The 19,655-nt window shown below is 38.2% G+C and overlaps 1 protein-coding gene across 1 annotated transcript in view; it reads left to right on the top strand.

The window, feature by feature from the left end:
• LOC110382099 (protein madd-4) overlaps positions 1-10,026 on the top strand; it is a 374,672-nt gene extending 364,646 nt beyond the window's left edge. The window contains exons 25-31 of the mRNA XM_064041070.1: positions 1,119-1,211; positions 1,653-1,900; positions 2,021-2,129; positions 2,548-2,704; positions 3,418-3,563; positions 5,328-5,496; positions 6,610-10,026. Coding sequence (XP_063897140.1) covers positions 1,119-1,211; positions 1,653-1,900; positions 2,021-2,129; positions 2,548-2,704; positions 3,418-3,563; positions 5,328-5,496; positions 6,610-6,716 — 1,029 coding nt within the window. The 3' untranslated portion in view covers positions 6,717-10,026. The remainder of the gene's footprint in view (positions 1-1,118; positions 1,212-1,652; positions 1,901-2,020; positions 2,130-2,547; positions 2,705-3,417; positions 3,564-5,327; positions 5,497-6,609) is intronic.
• The last annotated feature ends 9,629 nt before the right edge of the window (positions 10,027-19,655 follow it).

Raw genomic sequence — 19,655 nt, 5'->3', positions numbered from 1 at the left:
CATGACGAACATAAAACTGTTATATTGAGATGATGTTGTTGGGAGATCACTTAGAGTAAACGCACACAAAAAACTTTTAGTCGGCTGACAGTTTGTGCGGGCTCCTAAATCAGTACCTATGGAAATGAATGGTAGTACACTGGTTGTGACCCATTTAGTAGAAGCAATTCAGAAAGAAAAGAGAAGAGTCAGAAGCCAGTAAGTCTGACACCAGTCTTACCAAGGGGTACTGGATTGCTAGAGTAACTGGGTTGAGGAGATCAGATAAGCAATCGCTCCTTGTAAAACACTGTACTCAGCGGCATCGGGTTGGACTGGAAGCCAACACCAATAGTTGGGTAAAGGCTCGGTAGAGGAAGACGCTTATAACAACGATCAGATATTTGTCCGGTATCAGACCGACTGCAAACTTGAATTTACGATTTTTCTAAAAAAAAATCCAACCGTGCGGCAACTATCGGCCGACTTTTTAGTCTGCGTGTGCGGTTCTGTTACTTATCATCGGCATAAATTCAACATAATCATGTTTTATGGCCACTGTATAAAGCTGTATAAAGCACTTTGTTACCTGATATTATGTCGCGGATTTTGGTAATCAACGTCTTAAAACGAGTGGAAGTATTTTATGTTTGGCTTGATAATTCTTCAATCTTTATACTTATGCCTATTACTTACTTGCCTTTTAAAATATTGAGACCACCCTTTTCTACCACTATTTGACTTCAACCATAAAATATGGGCTTAGTAGGTAATCAAATACATTCACTGCGGATTACAATAATCTGTCCATTTGTTGTTTTCTAAAGATAGAATTTTGTCATCGCCCAAAGACATTAAACACATAACATAGCCCCATACGAATTATGTCAAATTTTGTAGCAAACAGAACAATCAAAAGATGAATATCCCGAGCCTTTTCCAACAGATTAGTATTTAAAACTTCATCGTAAGAATACTGTAATTTCTGAGGTTATCCCTTAGACTAAAACCAAACTCAAAAATTATAGCTTACTTATTAAAAATCTCATAATTTCTCAAAAAACGTACGATTTATCAACACATCTCCCCAAGCTTACCTAACAACCTTTGCACGCCGCTTGGACCGTTCCGTACTGAAGAAGAGTGCCGTATCCTCCCAGATGTTACCGCCAAAGCGCAGCAGTGCCTCCCGGCTACTGCCCTGCCTCCATTATATTGTTATGCAGCTTCAGGTGAGAAGTTCCCAGAATAGACGGGGTTCAGGGACCTTTGGGGAAAGATGGCATGCCTTTGCATGAGGTTTCATTCTTAGATGGTGTTTTTTTTTCGTTTTTTGGAGGTAGAACTGCTATTTTCTCTCATCATGTAGTAGGTCATTTTCATTTTTGTTCTGGTGGTGAATAGCCTACATAATATGAAATTGGTTTGGTTGACCTATTTTAATTTTCATTGATATCATGACATGTAGGTATCTTCCTTTTCATCAGATCTTTATATCGTTGACATCAAGCCAACAGGTATCTATTAACAAATTAATATCATTATTTTAGTGCCCGAAAACAACTTTTTGGTTATAGTGTAGCAATTATTTATTTTTCTGTACGTTTTTAAAGAAATGTTTCGCTTGATCTCTCTTTCTTTCACCTGAGAACATTTTTAATTGATATGTTCAGATGTTTTGGAATTTCCAGGGTCTTGGCAACTCGAGGGGTCAACGAACCGTTGACTCCATCATCATGTACCAAAACTATGGGGTTCCCGCCAAAACTCACGTTATCAATATGGAGGACAAGCAGATTGTGGTCCCAGAAGACGATGACTCTGATATCATTATTGTTAACGAAGATTATAATAGAAATGTTATCAGGGATATATCTGTTGAGAGTCTTAAAGATTTTGGGGAGACCACTACGGAGCGAAGGTAAGGATTTATTTATTACCAAATTAACTACACGGAGAACTACAAAACATATAACTGTTATATCAATCATTAGGGCCAAAAACAAAGAATTCCAACTAACATAAAATTCCTCCCATCTAGGCTAGAAGCTGTGGATGCCCACGAATACGTGTGGATGACGACTGACTGGTCTCCATGCAGTGCACCCTGTGGTCAAACTGGCCATCAAGTCAGAGGGGCTGTTTGTCAGGTAATTATTTTGATAAATTATATGACTATGAATAATATTTAACCCATTCATTGAGGCAGAGAAAATGTATGGATAGACGTCTGTCGCAGCGGATGGGTTAACCAGGTAGTAATTTTGTGTTAGCCAAAAGGTTACTGATATTTTTAGCAAATTCTTACTTTTCTCGACAAAAGGTAGGCAATTGAAGACAACATCGGGTACCTAGGTTTTTAGCCGGCAAGACACCCTCTAGTTCATGAGGATTTAAAAGAAAAAAGTTGCTGATATTCTAACTCTTGCTTAGGAATGAGATGACATTTTACGTTTTTAACATCATCCTTCAAGCCTTTCCCAACTATATTGGGGTCGGCTTCCAATCTAACCGGATGTAGTTGAGTACCAGTGCTTTACGTTTTTAACATGAACCTTTTTTGTTCAGCACAAGACAGAAAACAGCACCATAACAGTGGAGACTGAGGAGTGTCTGTCTCGAGGAGCCGCCGGGCCCCGCGTGCTGAGGGAGTGCTCGGGACAGCGCTGCGCCGGCTGGCGGGCCGCGCCCTGGTCTGCGCCCAAGTGTCTCAGCACTGGAGCTGGTTAGTATACTGCAAAAATTGTTCATAGTTATCCACCTAACTCCCTTTCCCCTTCATACTGGACCTTTTTTTTAACGACGTCAAAAATCATCAAATGATCCCGCTGTAGGTTAGCAACGCTGAGGGAGTGTCAGACTCTTACTGACTAAAAACCGTCGTGTTCCGTCGTGGGCCTTTTATGTGCCAGGGCCGCGGTATCTCTTTCGAACAACCCGCAGCCCCGGCAGTTCAAACTGTACCTACGCTACTTTTTACAAAGTCACTTTTTGCATACATTTCTCTGCCTTCTTTCACTAGGACATCTGGTTAGAACAAGAGCAGACCGCATCTAACCCGAGGTGTTTCTTGATGTCAGCAAAATATAAGAGTTCCACCAGTGGCACAGTTTGCTGTGCCTGTGACTAATATAGATAAATAGTAGTAGGCACATCAATAACTAGGGTTAGTCAGTTAGACCGTTACATTTTCAGACGTTTCAAACGCAATATAAACAGAGGTTATTTAATACCTTAAAAATCCATTGTAAAAATAAGTGTGTTGTTTTAGCACAACCTGCTAATCCCCCTTTACATTAAGTACAAATACACCAACTTAGAAGCCGAAAATCGATCTCAGTGGCGTGCACTTGGAGAGGCCTATGTCGAGCAGTGGACTGCGATAGGCTGATGATGATGATGATGACACCAACTTATCCCCATTCTTCTCCAAAACAGCCATCATCAGGCGTCGCGTGGAATGCGTGTCGGAGAACGGCACGACACTGCTGGAGACGTCGTGTGACGTCAGTACTAGGCCGGAGAAGGTCAGGAATGACGCCAGCCCTTGCAGAGCCACGTGGGCTGTTGGCCCTTGGAGTAAGGTGAGGATGTAAAGGACTTGTTAAGGTTTCAATCATTAATGGCATTTTAGTGTTAAGGTGTAGCAGGTAAATATAATTACCTAACGGCAATTTTCAGGCGTTGCACTATTTTTCAGGACTATTAGAATTTGGAACATAAAACAGTTGATTGTCTTTGTCTAGGTATAGGTATGTTTTGCTAGATTAACTACTGAAGTAAATGGTTTGAAGATAGCTGGTAACCTTGGGCAAAGTTATGGGGTATAGCTGTTTTGTGATTGATTGAAATTGACGGAAATATGTATGTAGTAAACAATCATATTATTATGTTACTATAGCTGAAATATTTGGCATATAATTTCGGGTTCTAAACTCACTTCGTTTAATCGACGAACAATTTTGTATAATTTAGTGGAAAAGCCAAAAGCATACGTTCATTGAACTAAGGGCGTTTTGTAATAGACACATAAAAATCCCTTTTATGAGAGAAATCAAACTTTAATCCACAATACTTTAAGTGCTACTATTAAATGCATAAAATTTCGCTATAACTCTATTTTATGCGCTCATTTTATGAAACGATATTAAATTTTGTTGGTTTAGGATTTCCCTTGTGTATGAGTTATACTTAAAGCTGCAATAGTTTTTAGAAAACGGGAATCTAACGAGAGCATAAGTATATAAATAATAAACTTGCATTTGAGATAGAAACACAACCACTTGTACAACAAATAAATAGTAAAAAACTCGTACCTCTTTAAAAATATTCCAATGCCGAGTTTTGGGTATCCCTTCTTATCGCATTATTTATTTTCTCCTAACATATTTTGCCATATCATACAACTATGATTGTTTGTTTGTTTGAACGCACTAATCTCACACCGATTTGAAGTTCCTTTCAGTGATAGATAGCCGAGTTGAGGAAGGCTTCTTTTAATCCGAGTGTGCAAAGTAGTTTCTTTGGGACGCGGGTGAAACCGCTGGTGGAGGCTATTTTAATCATATTTGTGTAAAGCAGTTAGCTACCTACTACAACTTGTTCTCTAGTAACTGAAGAACAATTAACAAGCCATTGCTAAGCTTTTGCACCGCTATTGTAAAGTTCTAAATGAAAACCATAAAGCCTTTCAGTGTTTCAATCGATGTTCGTTCAATTTTCTGTTCATTCGTTCAAAACTAGTACAAAGCTTTTGTAGTTGGGGCCAATAATTCTAGTAAAATACTGAGGACTTTAATAGTTGGTTGATAGTTTTTGTCTTTTGATGGATCGACTGAAACTACGTTGAAGAAGTTAAACATAGTTCAAAAAAGCTTAGGCAAATGATGACCATAATGGTACATGGTGTAATGAAAGCCAACTGTGAAAACCAACACACTGTCTGCGTAGACAGGATATTATCTTAAACTCATTGACGTCAATTCATAATTACTTGCACCTCGCATTAAAAAAAATCACGACAGACACAGTGATAGCGCTCAAGTTAGGTGTACTCGCCTTAATGACTACCAGCTCGGCTAAAGGGGGCTTCACACGGGTGACAAAAGCCGCACGATTTTTGCCGCGCAGCCAAAGTCGGATGCTACCAAACACTTGAGAGTTAGCCGAATTGCCATTTAGATGGTCGATTTACGCCGCGCGGCAAAAATCGTGCGGCTTTAGTCACCCGTGTAAACCCCTCATAAACCTGCTTTACCTAGTTCCAGTGCTCACCAAAACTGAGGATCGCGAGCACTTACGTAATCAACGTCGAATCGTCTACAACCTAACCCTATATTCCTCCCTAGTGCGTAGGCGCATGTTCGTCGGTGGGACGACAGCACCGTGCGCTTCGCTGCGTATGGCGGGCTGCGGGCGCGAGGCGTCGCAAGGAGCGCAGTGCGGCGACCGCGTGCGAGGGTCTCAAGCGCCCCGGAGTCACGAGGCCCTGTCAGGTGCACGCGTGTCTTCATAAAGGTAATTTTGGAGATAAAGAGTAATTTTGTGGTGGGAGAATTTTAGGTTATTTTGGTGTAAATGGAGTATGAAGTATTGAAAATGCCCCAGATTTTTCTTATTCTTTAATGACCTTCTTTGGCTATAATATAGGCAAGTAGAGAGTATTGATGCGCTTTAAAACATTATTTATATTTTAAATGGTGAAATAAATCTGTCTGTCTGTCACGCTTCCACGTCATTACTATTGAACCTATTTAAAAATAATTTTGAAGTAATTTTTATCCGTTTTAGATGCAGTTCCCCGGTACGCAAGTAGAACCTCGAGAAACAGCTTGTATAAATATAAATGAAACTCGAAATCGCCCTCTACTATAAACCTTTTGATTAAAACGTTACTCATCTCATGAACAGTGTTAATCTTTGGATCCTACTAGAATATACATAGCAGACTAATCAGGAATTCCCTTTATGCGAACTCTTGGGGGAACCTTTGCTGCTAAATCTTGCAGAAGAGGAAAAGTTACGTAGCTCAAATAACTGTGAACAGTAAGGCGTCGTTATACCAAATGGTACTTTATTCTATTTAAAAAAATACATATATCCGAATTGAGAACCTCCTCCCTTTGGGGAACTCGGTTACAAAGCGTTCTACATTCTGAAGATATCCACTCGATATGATCGTTTATTTCCAAGATTCAATTAGTTCGATAAGATAAAATATTACATCTGTAGCATCTAAGCGAGATGCTTATAAGCATACTACGCAGGCCTGAATAGGACTGTGTTTAATAAAAATGCTTCATCCAGATTGTAAAAGTATTGTAATCTGTCAGACTATTTTGAAGGAGAAAAATTAATAAAATATAAAACAAAACACACACACAAAAAGTTCCGACTATACAGGTTTTAGTCCGCCACACATCTATTATCTATCTATTAAGACTAATTAAACCTTAAGGTAAAACAAATATCTAAATCCGGAAGTCCAAACGACTTTGTTTGACGTTTATCCATATTCAATTCCTGCGGTTTTCAAAAACTAAACATTCTGCCTAAAAAGGGGTATATTGTTATCCCTGCAAAAGTGCTACTGAGTCAATATCACTATACTAATGACTATTTCCTCCACAGATGGCACCTGTCGGGACAGTTCCCGGTTCTGCGAGAACGTAAGAGCGATGAACATGTGCGCTCTCAAGCGCTATAGAGAGCAATGCTGCAAAACTTGCTCCGATTGAACGGAACGCAACGAGTTCGTAATTAGAACGCTCTCGTTTCAAATAGCGCGCGAATCTGAGTGACGGGGATTCGAAAATGGAATGACAAGTTCGTTTTTTTTTTTCAATATGGCTGTTGGTCTTGGGGAGAAATTTTAACAAGAAGAAATAAAATCGACTTTAATGATATACTTAAAACCTTCTAAAAATACTATGCTAGCAACCGTTTGGTCAAACGTGAGATAATACTAGGTATCAAAATGCACAAGCATATTTACATACCTACAGGTCAAACTGACAACCTCCTTTTTGAAGTCGGTAAAAATTTAGAGTAAACAACAAATTAAATAACTCCAATGTTAAATTACAAGCAAACCTAAACCAACACTAATCCTATTACTAATTTGACAGTTCGAAATAATTGCATTATACTCTGTACTGCTCTAACTCACACAGTTAAAGTAGATGGTACACTAATTTCGCCATTTCCAACCAAAATCAACGCTATTGTTTAAGATAATTATAATTCGGAATTCAACTACAGATAGTGCAATATTTCACGAGCTCGATTCAAACTACTGAATTATTAATAAGTGGAATGTTGTCATCCAGCGAGGCGCTTTTCGAATTCAAACGGGTTCCATTGTGGATTGGCGGCCATTTGCAATTTCCCACTAATCCTGTCATTTACGTGATTAAATTAAATTGGTAAATAAATATATTATTCTTCAATGATAAATAGCTTTTTTTGTCCGTTTCAGCGGATTTTTCATGTTTATCAGAGAAGGTCTTAAATACGATCAAAGTACTTAATTAAATACAACTATTTGAGGAAAAATATTAAAATGAAGTCTAAAAGTGTTTCTTTTCTAAATTGTCTGGAAAAAAAACGTAGTAAAAGTAAAGAAAAATAAAAAACAAAAAGTCTTGTAGATTGAACTGCGAACGAATGAATGGAATTCTCCGTCACTCAGATTTGAATGAACGCTTTCCAGTGACATTCGGAATGAACTTTTTAATAATGGGTAAGGACAGATTGTGAAGTGATGTAACGGAATGCTGTTTGTTTCTTTTTAAACCTACATACATACAAAATGAGTAAGATTGTTACTGTATTAAATTAAAATAGCAAAAGTTTTAATTCCAAACAATGCGTAAAAAAATTGTACCTCGCGAATTATTTTCAAGAATTTCAGCCAAGTATTAAAATAAAATACAAAATTTTATCTTAACATATAACATTGTTAGTGCTGTTTCTGAAAAATATGAAACTAATGAATTTATGAATTTAAAAAATTGAGAAAAATTTTAATCTCTTTGGAGATCTGAAGGTAGAGTTAAGAACAGGTAGATAGTTAACAAGCGGGTGTGAAAGAGAACGCTATATGTAAGCACGATAGATTTAGTCGTGAAGCACAGCTAACCAAACAAAATGGTTCATAATGAATATTTATAAAAATGTAAATTATTTCAAAGTTATAGCCCTCGAATTGATTATGTAAGTAGTAAACAAAATATTTAGAAAAAATGTTTTGTACTATATACAATTAATGTAAATATATATTATTGAATATTATTATTATTGAGCACCCTACGCTACGCTTGCTCCTATAATATGATAAAGCACAAAGTTAATAATTTAATCAATAAAAATTAGGGAAAGAAATATTTAGCAAAAATTGCCAAAAGAAAAAACAAGAGTGTATTAACGTACAGTCGTGTTACAAAGTGCTATTTAATTTTGTTTATATATTTTTTCTTCTATGTCGTAGATAGATTTGTTTTTTAGAAATAAAAATGTATGTATATTGGACATATTAAAATAATTATGTAGGAAAAATAATTATTTCTGATGAAAAAATTAATAAGCAATACGATTCGCTGAATACATTTAAAAATGTAAATATTTATGCGATTGTTTAAAAGATGTTGAGCCCATTCGTGGATTGGGTTTTAGTGGAATTTCATAGTTTCATTTTAATTTACTTATTTAGTAAGGTCACAGATATAGGTAAAACAATTCTAGGTTTTCTAGTTATTGTTGTTTGTGTGTGTTTCAGCTCACCCTAGAAGGGCGAAGCGTGAAATACGTTTTTAGTAAAGCACGGTGCAGTATTATGAATTACGAAGTATATAATTATGTTTAGATAAACAATTTATTGTCAATTGTTAGTGGCATTATCCAATTTGTATATAATTGAAACTATATAGCTATGCAAACATTGTTCCAAAGTTGGTCGTGTGATTTACTTGTGGGTTTTCATTTACCAATGTTATTTAAAAATCAAAAACTAAAAATGGTCAAATAATTATTTTTAATCAACAATTTAAGTAAAATCTTGACCAAAGAATAACATGGATAAATCAAATCCCAACAGTAAATTAAGTTACAAAGGCTCACGAATTCTCTAAGACGCAATGTTTTAGTTTAAGTACGCAACTTCCCTTATATTTAAGAACTTTAAAATGTATGTTGACATAATAACTAAACGCTTAAAAGGAGTATTTTTATTTCTAGTTTACCCTTAATAAAATCTACAATGTTACTTTCTTATAAATTGTATTTTAACGAGTTCATTTATATTAGAAAAATATTAAACAGCTTTATTTTTTGTGAAAGCTCATGTATTAAAAATACTTCATATCAATAAAGTACTGCCATTTTTACGAGAGGTTTTTACTTTTGTCGCCGAGTGTACTTGCCTAATACTTTTATCTTAAGCCTATTGTCTGCGTTGACATTATCATTGGATTCACTCTCTAAAAGGATTCGGACAACTTACATCGTACCTTTTTTAGCTTTTACAAAGGTGAATTGAATTGAAAATAATTTAGAATAACCCCAATCTCTGTCAGTTTAAGGGATTTTTGGTAATTTAAAATTTTCATTCGAAGAAAAGTAAAAAAAACAACGCATCTTAAATCACAAATTCTAGCATGCAATCTCATAAACAGTTTCGAGAACATCTAGATTTGTCAAAGTAGACAATAAGCTAAGAACACCACACGCGCGGAGTAGGAATAATTTCGTCCCACAAAACAATGTCCGCCATTATACACACTTATTTGTGAATGTGAGTGCAATATACGTAACCACGCAGGTGTAACAGAGACAGGAGAACGTAGGTCAATGTCCTCAATTCTTCGTGCTCCGCGCGCGTAGTACTAATATATCCGATATCATAATACTTTACAATCAATCTATCATTATGTTTTACGTACTAACTGTATTGTGTAAACTTAAAAATAATAATCAACAATGTAACAATTATAATTTGTAAGTCTCAGAGAATAAGTCCAAATTGTACATTGTACCAAGAATTTTCAAATAAAAAATATATTATATGAATAAGTTACTCAGACTCGACTTTTATTCATTTCCTGAATTTCAAAGATTTCCTTAGAACACAGGTTTAAAGTAGGTAAGTAACAAATTGGTAATAGAAAAGTTAAACGTTAGAATCAAATGGAGGCTACTTTCTTGTCGTCCAGATTTAAGTTTCACAGCATTATAAATAAACTAGGTATCATAAATTCATACAAACAATTTATTTTTACTGTACCTACACTATCTCGACAAATATAATACAATGAAGAGGAAGTATTTTATTGTTAGTATATACCTTAAAGGCTCCGAAACTACTAAATTGAAAAAGGAAAATCACTTATGGGGCGTTCTACTATTTCCGAGTACATACATACATAGACTATATTTTATCCCGGTACGGAAAGAAGTGCCAGAGATGCTAGTTTAGTATAATACCTTTATAGAAATTGCAGTTACTAAAACCAGCTACAATACATAGTTTTCAATCAATAAAATAATAATATTCAACCTACAAACTCAAATAATCTCAATTCCCACACGCCATCTTTAACGAAATTCTCTCAATTCAAATCTCATGAAGTCTGCAGTGACGTCACAGCGATAACTCCTCTGATTGGCTGGCTGGGTGACGCGCATCGCTGCGCTAACGTTGATTGGACTAATGAATCCGGACTGATTGCGTCATAGCATATTGCATAGTGATTGTGTAGAACAAATTCTCGCACAAAGGTTTTTGAAATTGCATTTTCTTTGTGTAGAAAAACAAGGTTTTTAGTAATTAATAGTATTAATAAACATGCAGTTCTGCGTTTCTGTATTGTGAAAACATTTCTGCTAGCGTTTATCCTGGGATTCATTCCTAGGTTGAGTGTTTTCCAGTTTTCCTACTTCCTACAGATCTGTGATAAATCTACAAAACGAAACTATCTACTTATGTGTCATTATAAGAAACCAATTCGAAATAGCTAGCTAGGTTTAAGAATTAGGATCGAAAACTAGTTCTGTCTATCCTGTTGGTGATATATTTTTTGTCATTTCACTGAACTAATTTAGGGATTTGTTCAATTCACTAGATTTGTTTAGGGAAATGATGACGTGTTGTTATTTTAACATCCTCCGTGATTTGATCCCGTTTTTATCATCTCCCTGGGACGTGTACACTCTTATGTACTCTCTTATATACTCCTCTTATTTACTCCTTTTATGTGCTCTCTTATGCACTCCACTTATGTAATCTCTTATGTACTCTCTTATGTGTTCTCTTATGTAATCTCTTATGTACTCTCTTATGTACACTCTTATCAACTCCCCTTATGTACATAATATACTCTCTTATGTGTTCGGGTAGTCAGAACACAGAAAGACTGACAACCAGTCTGTTGTCAGGGTAACTGGGTTGAGGAGGTCAGATAGCCAGTAGCTTCTTGTCAAACACTGCTACTCAGCTGCAACCAGTTAGACTGGAAGCCGACGCCAACATAGTTGGGAAAAAAGCTAGGCAGATGATGACTAAGGAATCTTCATTCATTAGATTTGTCAATAACACCTTGAAATCTAATTATTTGGCGCCCAGTAATGATATTCCCGGCGCTCACGCATGCAAATGAGATACAAAGTTGGCGCAAATGTTGTTACTACGCAGGGGTAATACAGTTTCAGGTTAGGAATAGTTAGAGGATAAATAATAACGAATTATGTGGCAGGAGGCATTTAATGTCAAATCATTAATTTCATTTAGGCCTTTACAAGCACTTATGAATTTCAAAAATCTATATCTATACTAATATTATAAAGAGGAAAACTTTGTTTGGTTGTAATGGATAAACTCAAAAACTACTGGACCGATTTTAAATATTCTTTCACCATTAGAAAGCTATATTATCTGCAAGTAACATAGACATTTGATCACGGTGTGGGCAGTAGCTCCCACGGGACGCGGGTGAAACCGCGGAAAAACGGCTAGTTATAAATAAGGTTGATTCCAGTTGCCCATTCCAAAAGTAGCTTCCTATGGAGAAGAGCGGGCAAGAAACTCAATTGAGTAAAATTATCAAATGTACCTATGTAAGGGTGGTGTCAGACATGTCCAAAATATATTTGATCACTTTACGACTTGATCAAATGGTGATGGAAACTGGAAACACTCGGAATTTGATAAAAAAATTATCAAGAGCATCAGCTAACGGTTTCACCGGCGACCTATAGAAACTACACCGCGCACCCGGATTAATAGTTCACAGCCTTCTTCGATAAATAGGTTGACACTGAAAGATTTTTTCAATCAGTCCAGAGATTAGCGCGTTCAAACAAACATACTTTTCAGCAGACATAAATAAATTAACAAGTCATATCAACTTAGCTTTTTTTTTAACGAAGTCAAAAATCATCAAATGACCCCTCCCGCTGTGGGTTAGCTGCGGTGAGGGAGTGTCAGACTCTTACTGACTAAAAACCGTCGTGTTCCGTCGTAGGCCTTTTCTGTACCAGGGCCGTGGTATCTCTTTCGAACAATCCCGCAGCCCGGCAGACCTTGGCCCTGCTGGGGTATGTCTACTAAGCTGTCATCGCCTTTTGACCAAAACATTTGTCAATGGAAAATATAATATTTATTGTTGGGTTCAGTTTATGTACATATTTACATGACGTAAAAAAAAGCCTTATTTATACATATATACAACTAAAAAATGGCATCAAAAAACTCCTCATCGCTGCCCACCGGGAGTGTACCCAAGAGGCTGGCAGCATTGCCACGTTGGATGGCAATGCTTAATTTTTGACCAAAATAAAAACCAGCCTTTGGGTCACTTGAAGTGTCAGCAAGTCGCTTTGCCAGATCTTTAAAAAGCAGATGAGCACTTGGACCCCACGGCCCGAGGGTTTCAACCCCAAACGGCTCAAAGGTATAGTTACCAACCAGGGTGCTATATTTGCGCCGTTTGAGGTTCTCTGCAGCCGCAGCAGCGGAACCAGCACATCGCGCCGAGCTAGGAAGGTGAGATGGTGCAAGAGTATCGACACAAGTCGCGTCCCATACTAAAGACCTACCCATCTTCCACGGGAACAACGACATACCGTCTGGTCTCTTGCCATCGTCGCGTGCCAGACCACTGGGTTCTAATATGGCTGGAACGCCTACGGCAACAAGAGCGCGACGGATTATGTCATTGATATTCGCATGCCGTGCAAATCGTCCCGCGCTGCGGCTGCACGACAAGCCGTGGTGTCCAAGGCTGCTGACAGCTTCGCCACAGTGGCAGCGGTGAGGAGAGCAGCACGGAGCACCCAAACGCAAGCAAACAGCAAGCCGGAAGTGGTGTCGTCAAACAATGTGCCTATGTTTGACGACGGAAGTGCCAGAAGCCATAGACCCGACTCCCATTCGCCCACAGCCAGAAGGCGCGCTCGCTCTGCAGAAGAAATTGACGTATTTAGCAGATTATTCCGTATAACTCTGCAGAGCGGCTCATCCCACTGTCTCTGGGAGGACGGGTTGACGGGTGGATCAGTATTCGGGCAGGTGATTTTCCAAGCCTCTACAGCCTCAGTCAGACATGGTACCTCGCAATTGGCCAGTGTGATAGGAAGAATTTTCCTGGTCAATTGCTCAGTACCATGGACGGAGGATATAAAGGCCGGTAGGCTAATACTTGAAATTTTGCGGACGCCAAGCCCTCCCATGCGAACGGGAAGAGTAGCCTGAATCCAGGCTCGGTCGTCCAAGGCCACATTTAAAATTGATGTTAATGTGTGTCTAATAATTTTGTCAAGTTGTTCCAAAAGGTTTGTGTGCTTCCATAGAGTGGAAGCGCGCAAATAGTATGTTAATTTTGGGCCAAAACAACAATATCTAATGATTGTAATGGCTGAGTGCATGTTAATTTGGAGCATATAATAGTTTAGGTAATACCTGTAAAACTTGCACTAAGTCAGGTGTTTCAGTTAATTTCAGCGTTATATATCCTACAGGATGGCATAATATGTATACTCTCTGTGCTCGTATGTTTAGTCGTTGCATAATTAAAAGCTAGTTTCTTCTCAACCCTAGCGCAGAATGTCTTTGTGGAGGTACGGTGGCATACGGGACCGTATATTGTGGTACAAGTTAAAGACGCTGGTATATAATACTATACATACAGTGATAATACGTAGCAGACATCATAATTAATTAGTTTTTAATTATATTAATTTCTAAGAATAATCCAGCTCGCACAATATCTTATCAATTTGGTCATTCAGGGATCTACTTATATCATTGAATACCAAATTAGTAAAGTCCATGTTTCAAAACTTGGTCCTGTAAGCTTAAAAATTGAATAGGATGATGTTTATTTATTGTAAATCTTAAAAACAAATTGACAGGCGATAACAATTAGCAAAACTATATGCAAGGTAAATTAGAAAGTGCTCAGCTTATGAAAATAGTGGTAGCAGGGTTCACTAGCTCTTGGGCTATTCACAATTACCTTCATACGTCTAGTCTGGAGTCCAATAGACTTTAAAACCCAATAGGTACACCATGATCATCCTAAATGTTACAAAACGCTGTTCGCTCATACCTCATCCCTTCTGCAGCGTTAAGCCATGTATTTTAGGCCACAAACGCACGAATACCGGGCCACCTTTGTGTCGGATATCGCTTGCCAGCGCTCCTGCCCTCAGAGTCCAGGTCTGCACTAATTGTAAAGCTGTACTGAATACCAAGGCAACCTACAAATATACGATGAAGAAGTACAGTCAAAGGATATGTAGTAAATTATCAAGAATACTTGAGTAACCAAAAAAAATCATCATCTACCTAGCCTTTTTCCAACATGTTGTGGGTATCTGCCAGTTTGATAGATGCAGCTGTGTACCAGTTTTACATCAAACGACTGCCTAAAATCGTCAACCCGGTTAGCTCATACCTTTTTAAACCGGACCAACGGTTCTTGAAATTGGCGTTGTCGAGCAAACTCTTCAGCTTTTTAAATAAATTTTATAAAACTAACATATACCTATAATACACCTTAATAAGGAAACCGCTCTGTGTCGGATATCGCTTGCAAGCGCTCCTGCCCTCACAGTCTCCCGGTCTGCACTAATTGTAAAGCTTTACTGAATACCAAGGAAACTACGAATATACGATGTAGATGTACGGTACAGTCAAAGGACTTACTAAGAATATGTGGTAGTTAATGTTATAAAATATCAGGTTCCCTACAACATAATCATCAAATAAAGAAAACTCTGCATTTGATGCGTTGTGTTCACAAAGCGCAAATGACTTTAATTAGTGGATAGATAGTTCTTCACTGGAAAAATTTTGCACAGCAACGTTTATCCGGCCACTATGCAAAGCCATCATCATCATCTCAGCCATTGGACGTCCACTTCTGAACATATGCCTCCCCCTTAGATCTCCACAGAAAAAGCCAGAAGTTATAGAAAAGCACGGACAACAGATGCCATTTAAGTCAGTTTTGTTAATATTTTATAATACAACTAAATACTTACTAGTGGGTAAAGGACCAACCTCAAGTATGAGGGCGCGGGTTCGATCCCAGGTCAGGCAAGTACCAATGCAGCTTTTCTAAGTTTGTATGTACTTTCTAAGTATATCTTAGACACCATTGACTGTGTTTCGGATGGCACGTTAAACTGTAGGTCCCGGCTGTCAGTGAACATCCTTGGCAGTCGTTACGGGTAGTCAGAAGCCAGTAAGTCTGACACCAGTCTAACCAAGGGGTATCGGGTTGCCCGGGTAACTGGGTTGAGGAGGTCAGATAGGCAGTCGCTTCTTGTAAAGCACTGGTACTCAGCTGAATCCGGTTAGACTGGAAGCCGACCCCAACATGATTGGGAAAAGGCTCGGAGGATGATGATGAATTGGTACAATTTAGTATCCGTGAGCATCACCCATCCTAAGAATTTTTTCCCAATAACCAAACTGTAGGCAAACCGCAACAAAATGTTACTAACCAGAATTCTCTGGGAACAGAACGAAACATGCACTAAGTGTAACCCGGTCTAATTGCAGTAAGTTTTAATCCACCCCAAGCTAACTTGGGCACTATCCAAATATAACTTAGGCCTAAGTTTTCTTTTGGCTGAAGTTGGGTGCGTTTGTGCATGGTTAGGTAGGTACCTAAAATGCAAAATTGCTATGTATAAAAGCATACCTATTTATATTCATATTCGTACTAGCTTTCGCCCGCGTTCCGTAGCCTAATGGTGCCAAAAACCAACCTAAAACCTTCTCCCGAGTCTAAGTACCTCCCCTCTAATTTTCAGCCAAATTGGTCAAGCCGTTTTCACGTTATGTCGTGACAACGGAAAGCGGGTTTCATTTATATATATATAGATTATATTATTTATGTGCATTCCACAATGTATAGAGTAGGTGTTAGAATTTGGCTTAGTAAAGAGTAGGGATTAAAATTTGGCTAGGTACAATTGTGGACCCTGTAGGGCACTATTTGTACGGAGAAATAGTTAAAATTACTGTTATTATACTCACTCAATGTGGAACAGCTATGCCAAAAATGTATTCTACAAGCTTGTTTTTCACTTAACTTTGCATAGTCACAAGTCACAAATTATAACTGCTTATTTGCACCTTTGTTTTGTAATACTTCAAAAATGTTTGTCGGCAATGATCAGTGGCACGCTGTGCAATGGATTCTGTAACCATACCCAACTACTCAACGGATTTTCATATAACTTGGCTGTTACATAGCTGTATCACCAAAGTAACACAGAGGCTAATATTTTTTAGCTCGCAAGTTAAATCTTGCTGGCTTGTATAATTCACAGCGATATCAACATTAATTTATGTCACCATCTGATAGTTGAATTTATATCCAAAATAGAAATTACTTCTAGGAGGCTTCAATAATTCCATGATTTTCCCAGGTTAAAGCCCCGTCTCCAAGGAACTACCTACTTACTGCAACCGAATTAATAGTTGCTTATGTATTGTACTGATATGCTATTACTACAAAGCTTCATCAGAACCCGTGCTGTAATTTGTGTTACAAGTGTTAAAAACACCCACCATTGCATTGATCACCGTTTTACCCTAATGTCCTAAAACTGAACCCAAAAATAAACACTTCGAAACCCTAAACTTACCACCTACTTATTTATCCAGACACCAAATACCAAATCTTCGTGTACCCTGCAAAATTATTTCCGTAATTCCAGAATAGTTGCCTAAAGGAATATGTGACTAGCGGCACTAAAGTCCTATTACTCACAAAACTATGCGAGGTGCAACCAAACTATTTTATTGGAACATCAATCAATTTTATACGTATTCTTACTTGAATGGTAACACTTAAAGACGGTGGGTACCACGGAGGAAGAATAGAAGAGAAGAGATGTCAGGAAGGCGCGGTCAGGCGCCTTCTTTTGGGTCAACTACGCTCGCTGGACGTGAACAGCGATTAGTCACATATCAGAACTAGGTACTTGACACATATGTCAACGATTTACAAATTTATTTTTTTTCAAATTTTTGTACACACACATAATAAAGAAAGATGACAGAAAAGAAAGAATTTACAAAGGTAATGCTTATTTCTAAAGAAATCTCTTCCAGCATACCTGCGAAAGGAAAAGAGTAAAAGAGATTTTTGCTTTTAGAAAAAATGAACGTTCCTCATCCCCGGAACGCCCGTATTTTGTCTACTTTCTCAGGATACTTTACATTAGGACATCTCCGCTAGGCATTTTGTTCTCCAATTACAATACCATCTTAGTTATGAATGCACTGTGCTATAAAAGTTTCCTAACTAGAAGAAGGTGCCTGACCTACCTTATGGCATCTCCGCTCACTCCCTACTCCGTGAACGACAACTTAGTTATGAATGCTCCATGTTAAAAAGAGATGAAGCTATGTAAGTTATAGAGCGGCATCTCTTTCCCGCAGTGGCTGTACCTCTGACGGTATATTTAATTGCTCTTAATATTAATGAATGAATGAACCGTTAGCGTTGGTTTACACTTCAAGTTTGTAGTTTCTTGTGTAAACTTACGTGACTTGGGACGGTGGCATGTTTTATTAGGTTTACAGCATAATTTTGATGAATTATACATGTTATTTAGTAACTTTTGATCGACTATTGGCATGAAAGTTCCTGTCCGTGCTTATCAAGCGGAGTTCATGAACAGATGTATATTGTTACAGCCTTTTTATCGTCCCACTGCTGGGCACAGGCCTCCTCTCACACGGAGAAGGATTGAGCATTAATCAAGAGATTAATGACAATTAATGAACAGATGTATAAATAATAAAAAAAAAACAATATTAATTTATTACTCGGGGAAACAACATTGCTCGCGAATCAATAGCCTATAGAATTCCACGATAAATAGCCTATCTGTTTTGAATACTGAAATAATTAATGTAATTAGGTACCTATAATTATTAACAGAGCAAAGCAAACCGCTCAACCGCGCGGACCATGGTCGTGTGAAAGGTTCAAATTTCAAAGATTCCAATACAACATGCGATCAATTTCACCGCCTACCGCAGCGCTACGCGATGACAATCGACTCAAAAAGACGTAAGTATACTTTTAAAACATCTGCAATTCCTCTCATACCAAAAAGTATTCCGTAGTTATAAAACAATAAATCAGCAGGAAGGTTGCATAAGACCATATCTCTGGTATACGGCCCACAGATACATAATGTAATAGGTATGTAGGTCGCCTCGTCGGCGCGTTGTAAATCTAATGGCTCGGTGCATTGCGAATGCAACCATCGGGCACACGACACAGAATTCTATATTGAGATGATAATACCACCACGGGAATTTACTAAAATTTTTAGCCCTTTTCGGTTTTTTTTACCGACTAAAAATGGGAGTTTCTAAGGCTGGAAACAGTGCTCGGCCGACGGTCAGTGCTGACCATACGTCCCGAATCACATACAAAATCACGCGCGTACCGTCAGTGTGGCTGTGTGCGCGTTCACATACTTGCATAGATATAGCTCGAGCTCTGTTTCCAGCCTTGGTTTGACCCTTCGTGCGCGCATATCTCACGTTCGATTGAACCGACTGTGATACAGTTTTCTTCATCCTCCGAGCCTTTTTCCCAAACTATGTTGGGGTCGGTTTCCAGTCTAACCGGATGTAGCTGAGTACCAGTGCTTCACAAGGAGCGACTGCCCTGCCTGACCTCCTCAACCCAGTTACCCGGACAGACTGGTGTCAGACTTACTGGCTTCTGACTACCCGTAACGACTGCCAAGGATGTTCAATGACAGCCGGGACCTACAGTTTAACGTGCCATCCGAAACACAGTCATTGGTGTCTAAGATATACTTAGAAAGTACATACAAACTTAGAAAAGTTGCATTGGTACTTGCCTGACCTGGAATCGAACCCGCGCCCTCATACTCGAGAGGTTGGTTCTTTGCCCACTAGGTCACCACGACTTTCGTTTTTTTTTTTTTCAACCGACTTCTAAAAAGGAAGTTCTCAGTTTGACCTGTTCGTGGGCGAATATCTCACGTTTGGCTGAGCTGGTTGTGATACAGTTTTCTTAGAACGTTTGTATATCTTCCAAAACCCAATCACACCAGGTGATGACATACGAGGCAAACTCTTCATCTGGACTTTCAGTCAGTGAGTATCAAGTATAAAA

This window comes from Helicoverpa armigera, chromosome 24 (assembly GCF_030705265.1).
Source record: "Helicoverpa armigera isolate CAAS_96S chromosome 24, ASM3070526v1, whole genome shotgun sequence".
NCBI classification, from domain to species: Eukaryota; Metazoa; Arthropoda; class Insecta; order Lepidoptera; family Noctuidae; genus Helicoverpa; species Helicoverpa armigera.
This window is presented reverse-complemented; position numbering and strand designations above follow the sequence as displayed.